The sequence below is a fragment of the Clytia hemisphaerica genome, unplaced genomic scaffold, assembly GCF_902728285.1.
Source record: "Clytia hemisphaerica strain Z4C2 unplaced genomic scaffold, Clytia hemisphaerica genome assembly, whole genome shotgun sequence".
Classification (NCBI taxonomy): domain Eukaryota; kingdom Metazoa; phylum Cnidaria; class Hydrozoa; order Leptothecata; family Clytiidae; genus Clytia; species Clytia hemisphaerica.
Window position 1 is genome coordinate 534094 of NW_027103949.1, and position 17535 is coordinate 551628.

The 17535-nt window shown below is 33.9% G+C and overlaps 1 protein-coding gene across 1 annotated transcript; it reads right to left on the reverse strand.

The window, feature by feature from the left end:
* Window positions 1-1898: 1898 nt before the first annotated feature.
* On the reverse strand, window positions 1899-14844 carry LOC136810058 (DNA ligase 3-like). The gene is made up of 22 exons (XM_067066630.1): window positions 14645-14844; window positions 14299-14405; window positions 13891-13938; window positions 13668-13754; window positions 13340-13419; window positions 12828-12905; window positions 11912-12170; window positions 11425-11490; window positions 10969-11037; window positions 10503-10645; window positions 9674-9761; window positions 9377-9454; window positions 8153-8188; window positions 7791-7878; window positions 7071-7213; window positions 5799-5873; window positions 5368-5545; window positions 4681-4916; window positions 3280-3411; window positions 2760-2845; window positions 2354-2420; window positions 1899-2100 (listed from the first exon to the last, which is right to left on the reverse strand). The coding sequence occupies exons 1-22, from the start codon at window positions 14775-14777 to the stop codon at window positions 1987-1989; spliced, it is 2391 nt and encodes a 796-aa protein (XP_066922731.1). The 5' UTR covers window positions 14778-14844; the 3' UTR covers window positions 1899-1986.
* Between the last annotated feature and the right edge of the window lie 2691 nt (window positions 14845-17535).

The window sequence follows — 17535 nt, forward strand, 5'->3', positions numbered from 1 at the left end:
GACAATCTCGATACAATAATGCTCGATATGGGTATAAATGCACCGAAAGCGCTAGATTTGCTTGAATTTCAACATTTGTGATTTAGCGCCGTTTATTGTCAGACAAAGTTAAAAGCACTGCGACCAACTTATTGGTGGGAACCCTTTTCACTTTTTTCAAAATATATGACAGATAGCTTAGTCCAGGGTTTTGTGAGCTCAAAAATTTGCTGAAACGGTCGATAAAGAGATACAATCGTTTTTCGAAATTTGGAGTTCGGGTGAGAAAGTCGATTTTGGGCCATCTCCCAGGCTATATTATGAACCTTATTGGACCATTTTTGAACTTTTGGGTCCTCAGATCCTAACTCTACCCTTCCAACCTAAGTTAGAGCGTTTCCAAATCGTTTGTGGCTATAAGATTTCGTGGGAATTCTCCTTTTTTCTCAAATATTACGACCATGATTGTAATAAGTACACCCATAATCTAGCTTTCGTGAAAACTCGGATCAGCGTATAGGAAAGACCACCGTCCGCTGCCACAAAGCCTTTCTCTGATAAAAGGGTCCTGATAGTAAATGATCATGTAATATTTCTATTTCTTGGCCCTCGCTAAAGCTCAAAAGGAGCATTTAGTGCGTCGACCTTCCAAATCAACTGCTCTTGTACTTGCCTATCTCTATCCCAACACGCGATTTTTTGATCACTCTGTGTCGAGGAAAAAGCCGTGGTCGTCTGGTACAAGCAAACCTTGTACTAAAAGGTTGTAAGAATTGGGTCAAACTTTACCCTTGGGCGTTACAAAATCTTCCCCACCTTCAGAACTTAATCAGGAAGAAAAATTCCCTTGTCGGTTTATGTCCGCAATGATGGCTTCCTTTGAATTTATTCAAAAGTTTGATAGCTTTTGTAAACTATTTCTCATTTTCATGTAAACTATATTTTGTGATGTAATTGTAATTCATTGCCTACAAATATATTCACGTTAATAAGCTAATGGTTTTGTTGCATATTTCTTAAAAAATTTACCTTGGATAAAACAAAGAATACAATAAATTTAAATTCAATCTATACGATCCAGTAATTTCTTCATTTTTATAATTTACAATACTGAGCAATAACCCAATCCTAGACACTACAATACACTATAGATTGATTAATAGTGTTGTCGTCACATTTTTTAAATTTGAAAATGATGAAAATACTATGATCGAATATTCGATAATTTGTATAAATTACATTTTATTATAATAATCTTCGCAATAAATAAACAAAAAGTAGATCATAAAAAAATTCCATACAAAAATTTAAACCAAACAGGTTAAGAAAGTGACCGTTCATACACTGCTATAAAAAATTGTTGTACAAACGAAACACTGACAAAATACATACAACACAAATTCCTTCCTCATATTATGTTTTGAATATATTTCTAAATTTATACCGCATAATGATACGATTTTTAGGATTTTCCTGAAATTCGGACATCCAAAATCATCTCATAAGCCCTTACGATTTTTGGGATGACCTGCAAGTTGGTTTATAATTTCTGAATTAATTTAGAGGCTGGAATTCAATTCACGTGGATATACATTATGTTGGTATATGTTTATACTTTCCAGAGTTACCGAGTTTTTAGGGGTTAATTTCCAATCTTGTTTGATTTTTGACGGTTTTAGTCCAAAAAAGGGATTTTCGAAACTATTTAAAAAAAAAGGAAGAAGAAAAATAGCCATGTCAAAAATGACATTTTGGTATTTTTCTTTTTTCGGACTTAAGAGAAATGTGTTAGGATTGAACCTTAAGCTTTCTCAGGTTCTAAAGTACAAACATGGCTCATTAAGGCAAAACCTCCGTTTTGGGGGCCGTCGCCGTTTTGGGGGCCATATACTGTATAAACACTTACTTAACTGCTAACATATGTCATGGTAGAGAAGGGTAAATATTTCTAAAATACTGAACAGTACCGATTAAAAAAATGAAAATGATAAAAATTCAATACATCTTTCATGAAGCAGTGACAAGAAGAAAGGGGTCAATTTTGAATAACTTCTTTGCTTTCACACATATCCAAACCCATTCCGGTTGAACTTGTATTGTAGTTGCCTTGGCTTCAGTAATCTAGAAAAAAAAACATACAAAATTAGAAATATATAATAAGCGTAATATAACTTAACGTAATATAGCTCAAACACGGGCTTAAAAAATGGTTTTGCATCTGAAATTTACAAGAGAATGTATATGAAACTTTCTTCAAACATTATGTAACAGGATTATGACCTAAGAAAAACCTTGTAAAACATTTGTGAAAATTTGAATATTATTTTCATGTACACGATCACGATCAGTTTTTTTGAGTGAAATTATAACTTACATGAGTTTCAGTAATGATGTGAGTGACGTCACTATCTTCTACGTCATCAACCACATCACCATCATATCTGGAGAAAAGAGAAGAAAATAAATGATTACATAAAAGCATGCATGATTCAAGACCTAGTAATACACAAACGTATGATGAACATCAATGATACGGTGAGAAACGAAGAAATTATATACTGATACAGTGAACTTTACAGAAATTTGATTAACTTTAAACTTCAATATTCATCTTTTTTATAAGATTGAAAACTTTGATACTTTCTTTCCAATGGTTAAAATCATCAAAGCTTTTTTTCTCCATAGTGATTTCACCGATAGCGGGAAATACTGGCTTTTGGCAAGAGACGGGCATGGAAAACTGGTAGTTTGTCATCTTGTTTGGTGTATAAACGACTTACGCGATGATAAAACGTTTGATTTTCTTCTTCTTCGGGACATCTTTGTGTATTGTAAAGCACATGTCGGTGAAAACATTGCACAGCTCCTATGAAAGGAACAGAAGTCATCTGAAAGGTTTGAACTACAAACTATAAACTGTACGTGCGCACCACAAGTAGTCGCTTGGTGGCTTGATCAAGACCGGGGGAGGCAAATTGAAAAAGTAGAGATTCAGGCACCTCCTTACTAATGAAAAATATTAGGGTAAAATTTTCCAATTTTGGTTAAAAACCTGTATTTGTGGAGAAAGAAAAGAACGTAGCCGGCAAAGTTTTTGTAATGGAAAAAATTCTGGCACACCTTGTCTTTAAAAGATCGGCTCTACTACCTCGCAACAGGCCACGACTCTATGCATGTATCGACATACTTTAAACGTTTTCGCCTCATTTTTGAGTAGGAAAGCCATCTTCGAATTTATCATCTTTGGAATTTATTTAAGATAAGAGGTCGATCAAGCATTGATCTTCAGTATTGTAATACCTTGTCTTTATCTGTAGTTTCCTTCATTTTCTGATCCTTTTCATTTTCGACTTCGTTCTTTTCATGTGAATATTCTTTCATATGTTCTCCGTTTTTCGTACGATAACATTTCTCACCAAAAGTACATGCTTTCTGAAGATAACAGAAAAAATGTGATATTCATGGCATACTATATCACGAAGGTGTCTTAAGGGTTTTCAGATCAAAATTCCAAAGAAAAGAACATTCTTTGTGAGTTAAACCATTAGTGATTGTTGTTTCTTTAAAATGGTTGAATCTCATTTCTTGAAGAAGAAGAAGAAGAAGAGAAGTGCACTGTCATGGTGGATTTATTTATGATCTGCCATTTTATAACTATTGCTATAGTAACCAACATTATAGCCATCTTATTCAGCATTTAATTATATGATGCTTAGCGAATGAATTTAAAACACTTCTATGTTTGGGCTGGCATTGAAGATTGCAAGATTGAAGATTGAAGAGATTGCAAAGCTTAACGATCGTATCGAGGAAGAATGTAGACATTTTGGTTTTGTACGGGAACGAGGAACGAGAGATGTTTCTTGTATAAGGAAGCTGTGGACATTCTAAGTCGATTGTTCGTTCAATGATCTCGAAGACAAAAACATTGTATTCGAATACATTTTTCAATCTCTAATGGTTATACTTTTATTATTAAAGAAGTCAACAACGGATTTGTCGCTAAATACATCTAGTGTCAGTTTATGCTTGTCCCCTGAATGCTATGCCCAAAACAAAAGGCTCTCCCCTTCTTCCAACGTAGGGTTCCAGTTTCGATCCCAAATACAAATTTATTGTTATCAGAGAGACAGTTTCCCTTGTCCTCGCGAGAGCACCTCCTAATATTAAATGAATTGTATAGGGCGAGAGTACATTGATATCATGAATCATTCTGTAGAAGACAAAACATGGTATTAAAATTTGGTTTCACAAAAGCATGCAGTCCTCCCAGGGGGGGGGGGTGTTACATGTTCAGTGTAGTAGCCCATGGGGGAATAACCTGATTTTCGGTAATTTAAAAAAAATCTGGGACCACCACCCTGTTTTAGTATATGGTACTAGTTTTTTCTGAGATTTTTTTTAGGGGACCACTCCTTTTACTACCATGTAGTAGCTATTACCACCAATTTGAGTCCTTATACCACCCTTTAGTACCTTGTAGTAGATATCACCGCCCATATATAAATCCCTATACCACCCTTTTAGTAACGTGTAGTAGCAGCTATCACCACACATTTCAATCCTCATACCACCTTTTTAATACCCTGTAGTGGCTACCATCACCTATTCTTGATATGCGTCACTATATGGGTCACTACACTGAACATGTACCCCCCTGGTCCTCCTTATTCAGTTTGGTTTATAGTTGAGTAAGAAAACCTTTTGTTTTGTTGTCGTTCCATCGTTATCATCATCATCGTCTTTCTTCTTCTTCTTTTTCGATGAATCTTCTTCTACTTCGTTTTTCAATGTAGAAGTTGACTCTTCACTTTTCCTTTTTAGTTTCTTTTCTTTCTTTGCGGGGGAGGTCTGATCTTCTTCTTTGATTTTCTTGGGTGATTTTTTCTCAGTTTTCGCTTTTGTTGTGTTTGTTGAAGTTGATGGCATCTCTACATCTGAGTAAAGGAATTTCGGATAATTATTACAATCTCAAGATCTAAAAGAATTTTTGACATTTATCATTTAAAAACTAGGAAACGCTCTCTTTTAAAAGGATAACCAACACTGATTTTCTTTTTAAAATGGTAACCTTTTTGAATAAATATTTGAGTTGCACACACTAGCACAAGAAGTTTACTGGCTGCCTAACACTTAAAATAATTCTTCTTTGAAAAAGATGAACAAATCTACACAAAATCTACTTTCATGAGGGGAAATGGCGTTGTTTCAAACATTGTACGTAAGAACAGCCATTCATTCATTCATTCATTCATTCATTCATTCATTCATTCATTCATTCATTCATTCATTCGTTCACTCGTTCATTCATTCATTCATTCATTCATTCATTCATTCATTCATTCATTCATTCATTCCATTTCGAAAGAGTTGAACTTGTTCACTCACCAGTCGTTTCTTTCGACTCTTTGTAAAGGACTTTCAACCTTTTCAAAGAAGTAGCTGTCTTCCAGTCTTTATCGTTTCGAATACGAGTCACTCTTGGGAAGCGAATGGATATCCCATCAGCTGTGTGTGTGCTTGATTGACTGAACTCTGCACCTGTGATCTCCCAAATTTGAGAATTCTGAGAAGAAAAAAAAATTTTCAGACAGTTATAATAAATTAGAGGTATCTTTTAGTAAAGTTTTTCTAAACTAAAAATTCTTACGAGGAAAGATTATTTTGGGATTTTTGGAGGTAAAATTCAATTTCGGACCCACTTTTGTTCGGACCCCCCCCCCCTACTATTTAAAACCTTAGGGTAAGTTCCGAAGATCTTTTACTCATCAAAAAATAAAGGAAAGAATATTCTTTGATTTTCATTTTCTAAAAGTTACCTTTGGATCAGCGATGACGTAATCAGGAACCAATCCACGATCAACATCAAGCCACATTGGAACTTTCGAGAAATCCTAAATAGGAAAAAAATATTCCACACGTATTGTAGCATGTTACAAATTTGAAAAAATTTTCTTCTGGGCTAGATTATTCTCAAAATAAAAGTGAAGACAAAAAACAAAATTTTGTTCATCCTTGACGTTTCGATACTTCTTGTATCATGATCACAAGCAAATGTTAGCTTACAAGCAAAAACGTGTTAATAAATCAAAATTTCAAAATCACATCTAGCAATTATAGGTCATAAAATTTACATAATTGAACGCATACATATACTTATTCAAAAAAGCTCTAGAGGATAAGAAGATACCGTTTTATTTAAATCAGGTTTCAAATCCCTAATGATTAAAGATTCTTTTATATAAAGCTCTTCATCAGTTTTTCCTTTTTCGTAAACTTTCATGTTCTCTAGGGACACGTCGTGCCCAGTTCTAAAAAGATGTCTCGTTACAGCAGTTGGTCTTTCAATATTTCGATGCTCCTTGTACCGTGTCGCAATATGTCGTTTTGTTTTCCCAATATAGTATGACTCGCAATCTGTACAGTGCACTCCGTACACAACAAATGAACGTAACCTTAGAGGTATTTTATCTTTGAAAGTAAACAGATTTGAGAGTCGAAACGTAGTGCGGAAAACGATCTTTAGGTCAACTTGTGGGTAGGTCTCAGCTAATAACGAAATTAGCTGCTTATGAAGAACATCAGATAATTTACCATGAAAGTTTACGAAAAAGGAAAAACTGATGAAGAGCTTTATATAAAAGAATCTTTAATCATTAGGGATTTGAAACCTGATTTAAATAAAACGGTATCTTCTTATCCTCTAGAGCTTTTTTGAATAAGTATATGTATGCGTTCAATTATGTAAATTTTATGACCTATAATTGCTAGATGTGATTTTGAAATTTTGATTTATTAACACGTTTTTGCTTGTAAGCTAACATTTGCTTGTGATCATGATACAAGAAGTATCGAAACGTCAAGGATGAACAAAATTTTGTTTTTTGTCTTCACTTTTATTTTGAGGATGTTACAAATTGATAAGCGTAGAAAAGCGTTTATATCACTAACTACCAAGGAAAGCACTCACTAAAGGCTATGAAGACAATCAGAGTTTTAATGGCTTCTACAAATGCAGTTATAATATAAACTTAGCTATTTTAGTTTCATATACTGTGAATAAACCAAAATAAAATATTTCGAAGTATTACCTTGCTAATTTTCTGCATCTTCAATTGTTTCTGTAATTTTTTCAACGTGTCATCATCATGACCGTTTCCACATTTCGTAACTGTGACCCAGATCCCACGCGATTCGTCATAGCAACCCATCAAAAACACTGACATCAAACCACCTGTAAAAAATGATTCGCAGTCATAAGAAATATATAGTCGCCAAAACTGAAGAATCTACAAGAAGACTATCATTACTGCATTCTCTATTAGACCATGTTCAGACGTTACGGTTCCGTTCCGTTCCGAGACGAAACGGTTCCGAAACAAGTGTGGTGAACGTCAAAATTCAAAGCGCCAAAAAAGAAGACGCTACAAAGCAAAACAGATCAAAACGGTTTCGCTCCACTTTTTTCATTGGAACGGAACTGCTCCGTTTTCTTGCTCCGAAACGTTCCGCAACACACGATCCGTAACGAAAATCATATCGGAGCGAAACGGAACAGTAACGCGTGAACAAGGTCTTAGACAATTTCCTGGACTGATTTTTCAACATCTCACATTACTTGATAAAGATAAAGCAAAAGGTTGGAGTTAAAAAAGAAAAGAAATCACAAGCGTGACCTTTAGATTCTTTCTCTTTAAAACAACTAAACTCCCCCTTCTTCAATTTCAAATTTAATACAGAATTTCTGAAAGACTTTTCTTGTCTAAACTGAACGGGTGATAAGACTACAAACTTCAGATCATTAGACACACCTTTGTTTCCAGTACCAATATAGGCACCAAGGACCACCAGATCTGCTGTATCTGCCATCGCACCTTTTTGTAAATAGTCCTTCTTAACCTGCAAATGAAGATGTAAGGTATGTTGGACGGACCAATCAAATACAGCCGATTCTCCATTCACTTAATGAATTCACAGAATTTTCTTTTCCACTGTTGGAAAAAGTTACAGCGGGCACTGAGCCAGGGGTACCCGGTGTCATTCGAAAATTTGTAAGGACTTTTCTCCTCATGCTATCAGAAAATAGGATACACATAATGAGTATATTGAATACTTTTTTCCATACAAAAATTAGGTAAAAACAACTTCCATTGTTATTATAATAATATTTTACCTTTAGCCAATGTCTCTTTCCTGGTTCATACTTTCCCTAAAAAAACAAGGAAGAAAATGTTTCGATATGGTTCTAGTTCATTTGTAATTTTTGGACCTACCTTAAGGTAGTCCTTTAAATTAACCCTTGTCCGTCCGTCCGTCCGTCCGTTCGTCTGTTGCCAGCTTTTCTCGGGATCGGCTCATTAGTTTTTTCTATTTTTTTGCACAATGATGCGAAATGGCAATGCCCAAAATGTGACGGAGCCCGATTTTCGAAAAAAAAAAAAAAATTTCCGGCCGAAAATGCCGGAAATATGCCGGAAATCGCCGTTTTTCTGGATTTTCATTGGACTTTTTCCATATAATTGGTTGTTTTTTCATTCAAAAACATTATCAATAGCAATGCCCACCATCAAACATGTTTCAATTTTCAATAAAATTGATTTTTGAAGCCGGAACTTTTCTAAAAATCGCCGGCGGACGGACAGCCGATTTTCGCCGGAAAAACAGTATTTCTTGAATTTCTTGAGCTGTACTTTATATTTTTTCATGAAATTTTGCACACTGATGCAAAATGTCAATACCTAAATTGTGACGGAGCCCGATTTTTGAAAAAAATTCATTACCGGCCGAAAATGCCGGAAATATGCTGGAAACACTGGTTTTTCGGCATTTTCTCGAGATTTCATCATTAGTTTTTTCTGATTTTTTGCTCAAAGATGCGTATTAACAATGCTCAAAACATGGCCGAGTTCGATTTTTGAGAAAAAAATCTTTCCGGCGAAAAAGGCCTGAAATATGCCGGAAATCGCCGTTTTTTTAGATTTTCATTGGACTTTTTCCTTACAATTGGTTGTTTTTTCATTCAAAAACATTATTAATAGCAACGCCCACCATCAAGCATGTTTCAATTTTCAATAAAATTGATTTTACTCCCCTTCCCTCTTCCCCCATCAACAATCAATGATAAAAATGTTTTATGCATTTTCGCAAAACGCTATATCGTCTGACTGATTCTTTTAATTTTTCTCCTTATTGCCTTATTATCTAGCTTTCATCATCAGGTAGGACCATTCAGCATGTTGCTTGTTTTCTTGATCTTGCTCTTAGACTACCATCACACCGTGATTTCAAATGAAAGGAAAGGTTCGTAGGACGACCATTTTAATTCTAAATCGAAACTTTCTAATACCCAATCCCCTTTTTATTCAACTGTTCAAACAAAAAGCGTATCAATTATTACTTTTATATCTTTCAAGACCAACCCTTCCAAGTTTTGCGCAAAACATTTCTTCAACATTGATTGCAACTCTTGCTTTTTCTACAAATAAAGAATGTCAAAAGTTAATCAAGAATATAATAACGTCTGAAAAATATCCAACGTTGTGAAGAAAAGAAATTTTGTGTTCTTACAAAAAAACAAAATTAAAAGCACGGGAATAAACAAATTTGGAATGGATTGAATATCAAGAAAACGTATACAACTATACAGTCAGGCCAATAAAATATCATTAAGAAGTGTAACGTTCAAATTACTTACTGTTACAACTTTCATTTCTGAGTGTACAATTCTCCCGGGAATTTCTGTCACATTATCCTGAAGAATTTTTCTTCGCTCTTGAACTGATCTGGAAATGAAATGAAAATTTAAGATAAACACATTGGCAAATACAATGTGCCCGAAAAAAAAGGAATATATATATTTTAAAGTGAAACTTAATATCTCACTTCAATTTATAATAAGATGGAATTACTAAATCCAGAGGGTAAAAATAAGGCAAACTTGGTGTCGGCTATGTCCGAGCAATTAGGTTTCTTTTTTACATATTCGAATATCTCTAAAAGGGGTACAATAAACCATGAGTTAGCATTAAAGTCTCGTAAGGGGTCCTAAAATTACGAAATACCAACTCGACATCCTCAAATGGTCATAAATTCTTGTAATTTGAAATTTTTGGCTGAAAATTGGGAAAAATACAGTCTTTCAAAGAGTCTTGAAAACATCAACAAAAAAAACGAGTTTTAGGGTTTAAACAATTTCTTTATCTGATATTATAGAATGCTACAATCATAGACAAAATATTTGAGACAAAGGGGATTTCCCTGCAAAATTTTAAACACCACAAATGATTTTTAATCCCGTTAAACTACAGTTGTAAAGTTGAGTTTTAACATGAGAATTAAGGCTTAGGATCTAAGGATCTCAGGATTTAAAAGCTCAAATTTGCTCCAAACCCCTCCAAAATCAAAATATTCAATGAAAGAAAGTAAAAGTGCTAAAATAGCAATTCTCGCCCGAGCTTTAAATTCTGAAAAACGTTAAAATACACTAAAATCTCAATATATTTTGACCATGATTGTAGACCAACCTTTTCATTAGATTTTCATCATTAAATTGAAGTATATCGAAAATGACATAACACACTGTTGCATCTTTGAATTTGGCTTTCTTGTGAATTCCAAGTGTACCAAACGGTAAGGGTTGGTTGGTGTTTGAATCCATGAGAAGTACCTTAAAAAATAATCCATCACAATTATTACAGGAAGAATTTTTATTGATTTATTCTATTTTTATTTTTAAACAAATTTGATTTATATATCCATCCTGTAGTGTATGAAAATGTCTGCAACTTTGATCTATTTTGATATGAAAAGTTTACACTCAGACAAAGAAATCCATTAATACTCAGAAGACACATTCCCAGTATTTTCTGACTGAAGCTTATGTGAAGCATATTATATATCTGCATGAAAAATCTGGGCTCTTTTTCAGGAGAAGAGCATAAATGAAAATAAAAACAAAAAATAGAAATAATAATGTCAAAAAGCCAAAACCTCTCCATCCAGAATCAAACTGTCTCCTTGTGGGCATGCCTTGGGAATGAAATCTTTAACCTCTGCAATCTGGCATAGAAATAAAAACAAGAGAGATTATGTTAAAATGCAAAGGAAATAAACCTGGAATAAACAAGGATGAATAAGGAGTTATTCAGAATGCTGTTTGAATTGCAGGCATGCCACAGCTGATGTGTATATTTTCCCGCGTCATAACATTCGAATATTTACTTCTTTCGGTGCCGTGAAAACGTTTTATTTGGATTGAAAGATGGTAGACCAAGCTGCGGGATTTCATTCTTAGAAACTGAAAGAAAGCTGAACACAGGTTTGGAAATTTACTGTTTCATTTTCTTGTTTCCCTTCCCTGGATACTTTAATAACTTCACTGAAGTGAAAAAACAGATTGGACCAAAATGTGAGATTACAAATATTGTAAACAAGAAAAACACAAACTTTGTGAGGTTGAACAGGCTTCAAACTTCGACTGAAGTATTGGAATTTCTCACCATCTTTATGAATCTACGGTAAAGAAAGATAACAAAAATTCAAAACACTCACACTGATGCTTACATCATTTTCTTGCTTCATTTGTTACATAGTACTGATTTGGCTCTTTCAGAAAATGTTCGTACATAAGGGGTGGAGGATATACTACCCCCCCTGGTAGTGAAAAATATACAAAATTTACCTTGTCCGGGGGGTAAACTTGCTCTGTTTGGGGGTAATCATGAATGTCCAGGAGGTCAACTAATGCTTGTCTAGGGGGTAAAACCTGCTGTCCGGAGGGGGGAGTCAAAAGTCATAATGTCCGGGGGGTAAATTAAAAAAAAAAGTCCTTCACCCCCCATATTCAATTTTTTTCTGGAAAAGTCCATTATTGGAAATTATTGCATTATTTCAAGGACAGTGAAGTTAAAATGAAAAGGAAAAACAAATTTACTTGTACTCTTTCCCCATCATACTTGATTTCAGAGTACATTCCATTGGGACATTTCTTAAATGCTTGTTCGATTGATTTGCATGCTTCAGCTAACATTGGTTTGACTGGTGTCATCAGTGTAGCTTTGATACTGATGGTTTTCTTCAAACCAGGGATCATGGACGATTCATCTTTATTTGCTTGCCATTTTTCAATGACTTGCTTTAAATCAGAAGAGGCTTGCCAAGCTTCATATGCATTTTCATCTAAAGCATCCAAGCTATGGGAAACGCAAAATTTTAATTAAATCTAAATGATACAAGGACGTATAGTGAGGTCTGTTAGCACATAAAAACGTAAGAATACTTCAAATGGTGATAAAAGCATGAAATTTGGCACAGATTTTAAACAGTAACACCAAATTTTGTCACCTGGCCACCTGCCAGATGACGTCATCAGGTGGCTGGGCAAAAATTATTTTTTTTGAAAATATTTAAAATCTGATGGTTCCAGCGAAAAAACATGTAATGCCGATGAAAATTGAGGTATGATATGGATTCATGTATAAAACACCAAATTTGGTCAACTAGTTCTGTTATTACAGGGTTTTTAGGTTGCCTGGAAAGGCTTATGATGACGCCATCACAAAACTTTCAACCTTCATAACTTTTGATAGGAAGATTTTCGAGGCATGTTTTATACTTGACTTCAAATTACATGCTTTTATCACCATCTGAAGTATTTTTGTGCTAAACAGAACTCACTAGTATTACATTGCACCAAACACGGGCCAGAAACTATCAAGAACTTAGTACTGTTAAACGGTGAACTTCAAATATATATATAAAAGCCCTAAAAGTATTTCATTATACAATGTTGTAATGAAATACACACTAAAGTTGTTTTTTGAAGTTCAAATTTATGTCAAAATCCTTACAAGTGTTTAGCCCCACAGTTTGTTCTCAAATCATGCTTGATCAATCGAACAATGTAGCATAAGTCATCTGTTGTACACCTTGAAATTAAAGCAGAAGAAATGAAGAAATATAATAACTTAATTATTGTGTTTTTTATTATTTATATTATTTGAATAAGGTTATAAAAATGATAGAATCGGTAAAAATCATTACTCTTAGTAAATTGTAGGGAATGAGTACCGAATGAACTTTCAAATCTAATTTCTGTTAGTCAGATGCAAAATTCTCCAAAATTTTGGACCAATAACAGGTTTTGCGGAAGACTCTGAAAATGGCCTATGATATTTGTAAAGATTTCTCAGGATTTGATGCAAACTCAACTTATTTGTTCGAATTACAGAGAGATACAAACTATAGAAAGTATTTTAAGAGGGTTTCTTCTTGACGGGAACTGGAAACAGGTTCGAATTAAAGAAAGAAAGAAAGATTCGAATAATAAAAGTTCGTATACGCAAGAGTTTACTGTATTTACTTTTTACTGATTTTCTTCAGGATTGCCGTTTGGGCATCTTCTTTGGTTTCTTTTGATAGACTTTCTAAATCCTCATCAACCTACAAAAAACAAAGAAAGAGCAAGAGCATGGAATCTCATACTTGATGAGCAAGCAGCTTTACAAAGAGCCTTGTTTTGTTGAAATTTCAAATATTCTTTGAGACAAGACAATAACGATGATAAGCAAAAAGATGAAATAGAACGGTAGTAACCGATAATCAGAATAAAACAAGTGAAGTCAAGAAACAAAACAACAAACACTTTTAGAGTTAAGTTGAAATAATGAAAATATGAAATCTAATCAAACCTCAATCAAGGTTAAATTGGATTTGCTTAGCGGCTTCACTGTATGGCTTTTACTAAAGAAATCCATCACAGTATCTGAAACAACTCCCTGAAATAAAAAAACAAAAAAAGAAAGTAAATAAATAGATAAAAAATAAATAATAGAAAATCTCAGCACGACCATACCACAATGTTGGTAAAATACAGAAATTAATACAAAATTAAAGCTGGAATAACAAACAAACCTGTTTTTCAAGATGTTCTGTCATTGACTTTAAATCTGTTTTGAAAATCTAGGTATAGAAAACAGGATTACAATCATAAAATTGTGAGGGTCTTTAAAAAGTTATTGAAAAATATTCACCATCTTATATAATATTTGCCAAATCTATTTAGAAAATGCTCTTAATTAATTCTGATAAATCTAAAAAATATATAATAGTTATCCGACAACGTTGCACTTTTGTGTTGGAAAAAAGCACAGGGCACTTTTGTAGCAAAGTGACGTTAGATTGCTTCTACCGCTACAATGCAACAACATCTGTTCATCAATTTATATTTTGTACATGTAAAATACAAGATATATTGTACTCTTTTTAACCAATCAGATTGCAGATATTTTTTGGATCGGCGATAAAAATATTTTAACAAACCTGGCTGAAATATTTCAGCAACTGTTTGTCTTTTACATTATAGATTCTCTTTTCTTTTCCAGGTAGCAGAAATTTGGCCAACAAGTAAAGGTTGCCTTGATACTTTCCTAAGGTAGTTTTAAAATAAATATCAATTTTTAAAATCATTTACTTTTATATAACACTAGTAACGTCTTAGGTCATACTAAAATAAATGATATAAAATTACAGATGTCTCATACATCAAAGTTTACATATATATCCTGTGATTTTGATCTGTGTTTTTTCAAGTTACGTACATAATGAATACCAAAAATAAAGGATAAATTTAAAAGAAATTCCTTTACTTGGATAATTATTGCGTTACCTGAGTTATCAGATTTCTTTGTGATATATTCTTTAATTAAAGATGTCTTCAACTTGTAACTGCTTTCATTTGATAATCTTTTGCACAATTTCCAGAAACTTGAGAATGCATCAGTTGTAAGTTTTTGTGCCATGACAAACACAATTCTTTTTGCTATAAATACTGTTTGTTTGTTTAATAGAATAAAGTCAATTAACTTAATCAAACCATAGTTGATGGTATTGTCCAAAGGAGATCATAGCCTAGGCCATCCTTTAAAAGCTGGACTAATGTTCACAATAATCTTATATCTGTATATCTATATTTTAATAAGCGAGACCCATTATATCCATACAATTCCATCAATCTCTGTTTTCTTTGTGAACAGGAAAAAAATAAAGGTTGAAGCACTGTTTATACAACACAATATTTATATTTAAAACCTTTAAGGCGAGGTCAATTTAATTTGTTTTTATGGTCCAAGCTACCCAAAAAAGAGGGTAGGTCAGGAGGCATAAAAATAAAACAAAAAAAATTCAACTATAAAATCTCCTAACAAGGCAGCATTCGAACGTCAATAATATTCTTGACATTCTCAACAGTCAATACAAGCGATACTTTTATGGACCTACCTGGTTATCAAACTAATCAGTGAACATTGAAACAATGAAACACATAAGACATAACTGGTCAAAATACAAAAAAATAAAGAAAATAAAAGCATATCTATTGAGAGAAACTATCAACACTATTGAAAAAGATTTTTGAAAAAGAAATAAAAAAGCTATTCACTATCAGAAAGATGCACAGCTTAAGCGCTCTACCGTGACATTTTCTTCTGTTAGAAAAAGTAATAATAAAAAAATAATTTGGCTAATAACATTGATCTATGCTCATAAATAGTGATTCTTATAGATAAAGATTTGTTTTTCAGCCAAAAAAATAATAAGTGTTTACAGAAAACTCAAACCATCGCGCTCTAAGGTGACATGTTCATCTTAAAAAAACTAATAATAAAATAATAATAATAATAATATGGCTAAGAACATTGATGTATTCTTATTAAAGGTGGTTTCTTATAGATAAAAATGCGATTTTTGAGCCAAAAAATTTTTTTTGAAAAAATCTGCTTGAGCCATCTTTTAACTAATTAATGATCCAATTTTTCACAAAGTCCAAAAAACCCGTTTTTAAGCCGTTTTTTGGCCCAAATTTGCCCGAAAGATTGTTTTTTCGAAAATCGGGCTCCGTCACATTCGAGGGTTTATGGTCATGCACCTTTGTGCCAAAAATCTGAAAAAACTAATGAGCCAATCTCGAGAAAAGCTGGTAACTAACTAACTAACTAACTAACTAACTAACTAACTAACTAACTAACTAACTAACTAACTAACTAACTAACTAACTAACGAACATGGGTTAATTTATAGGACCTCCACCCCACCGGGGTAGGTCCAAAAAAATAAAGACACCAGACAATAAAGCCCGCAAACGAAAACAGAATAAAAGGGGCCAGCAAAAACAGCAAACTAGTAACTTCGCTGATTTATAAAGCCGCTAAGGCCGCTTTAATAAGCCGCTTTCTGTAGCGGACTTTCATCGGCCTTTAATATGGCCTGAACGGCCTAAGTGGGCAAAAAGCCGGTCATAGACCGGTAAAAGAAAGTACGGTCTTTTTTGGGCTGATCGGCTTTTCATGTACTTAAAATCGCTTGGGGAGTCACATATCGTCTAGGCAAAAATGGTAAAAAAAGACGCAAAAGTAATTTTTTATGAATGTGGTTCTGATTTTTGTTGGAAATGCAGATAGCAAAATCGAGTCATATGTAAACAAACTTACAACGGGGGTTTTGTTATCTCGTTCTATAGCCGTGTTTCCGCATCAATGCAGGATCTTTTTACATACTATTTTATGACTTTTCATGTTATTGAGCAACGAAAAATTGAAAAAATCACTTTTAAAAATCCGAAAAACCTTTTTCTCGATGCAATTTTCAATTTTAGAGGTGTTCTCTGACATCTTTGCCCTAATAAGGACAACACATTTTGCTGATTCAGCATTTCATCGTTGAAAAAATTGCCTTTTTCGGCAATAATTGTCGAATAGAGCAATAATTGCTGTTTTTATCTTACACACCCATGAACTGTAGATCTATCTGTGCACCGCTGGATAGGCTATTTCTATTTTTGTTGTTTTTTTTGCAAAAGCTTGATTTCCTAGTGTGACTAACTGCAGGACACGCAAAGTCTGGTGTTGGATGAGGATACTAAAGGATTTTAACACTGGACAATCTCAACACCGGACTTGCGTCCGGCGGCGGTGTACATTATTTTTGAAACAAACTTTAATCCTCCAGAAGTACCAAAAATTAACACCGGAACTAACACTGGACAAAAGGTTTTCGGTGTGTGGCTGAGGGATACTTTTTAGCACTGGACAAACACAACGGACTGTCTGGCGGTGCGTCGGCGGGGCGCGCATCGTCGACGTACGCAGCAGGGCGGGAGTAGCAGGGTCGTGTTTCCCTCCACTGATGCAAGTTACCCAACTTCACGGTATCCCTGGTTATTTGTGTTAAATGCTACTGTGTTCTGGACTGTCTGCAAAAAAAAAAAAGTGGTACTACTAAAAAAATCAACTTAGCTACCTGGTAACCTGCCTTACTTGTAACTTGCCTTGGTCCGATGCAGATAATTGGATATGATTGATGATTGATGATTGGATTGATGGACCAGTCAGGAATGAGTGTTTTGCAAACTTCTACATGCTCTGATAGAATATAAATAAGATTTCATACTGCTGATTTGACAAGAATCGACAAGGCAAAGAGCAGCATGCCTATTTTCTTTCTTTTCCATTTTTTTTGTACAATCAGCTGATTTTATTTTTTTTCAGTCGTGCTCAGCACTTA

Bases quoted from the DNA above. Each gene is read 5' to 3' on its own strand.
- LOC136810058 (XM_067066630.1), bottom strand. From the start codon at position 14,777: ATGGCACAAAAACTTACAACTGATGCATTCTCAAGTTTCTGGAAATTG. The intron at 13,939-14,298 runs GTTTGTTAAAAT...TTCTATACCTAG, and splicing joins TGCTGAAATATTTCAGCCAG to ATTTTCAAAACAGATTTAAA. The intron at 8,189-9,376 runs GTAATAATTGAT...TTGTTTTTTTAG, and splicing joins TGGTCTTGAAAGATATAAAA to GGAAAGTATGAACCAGGAAA.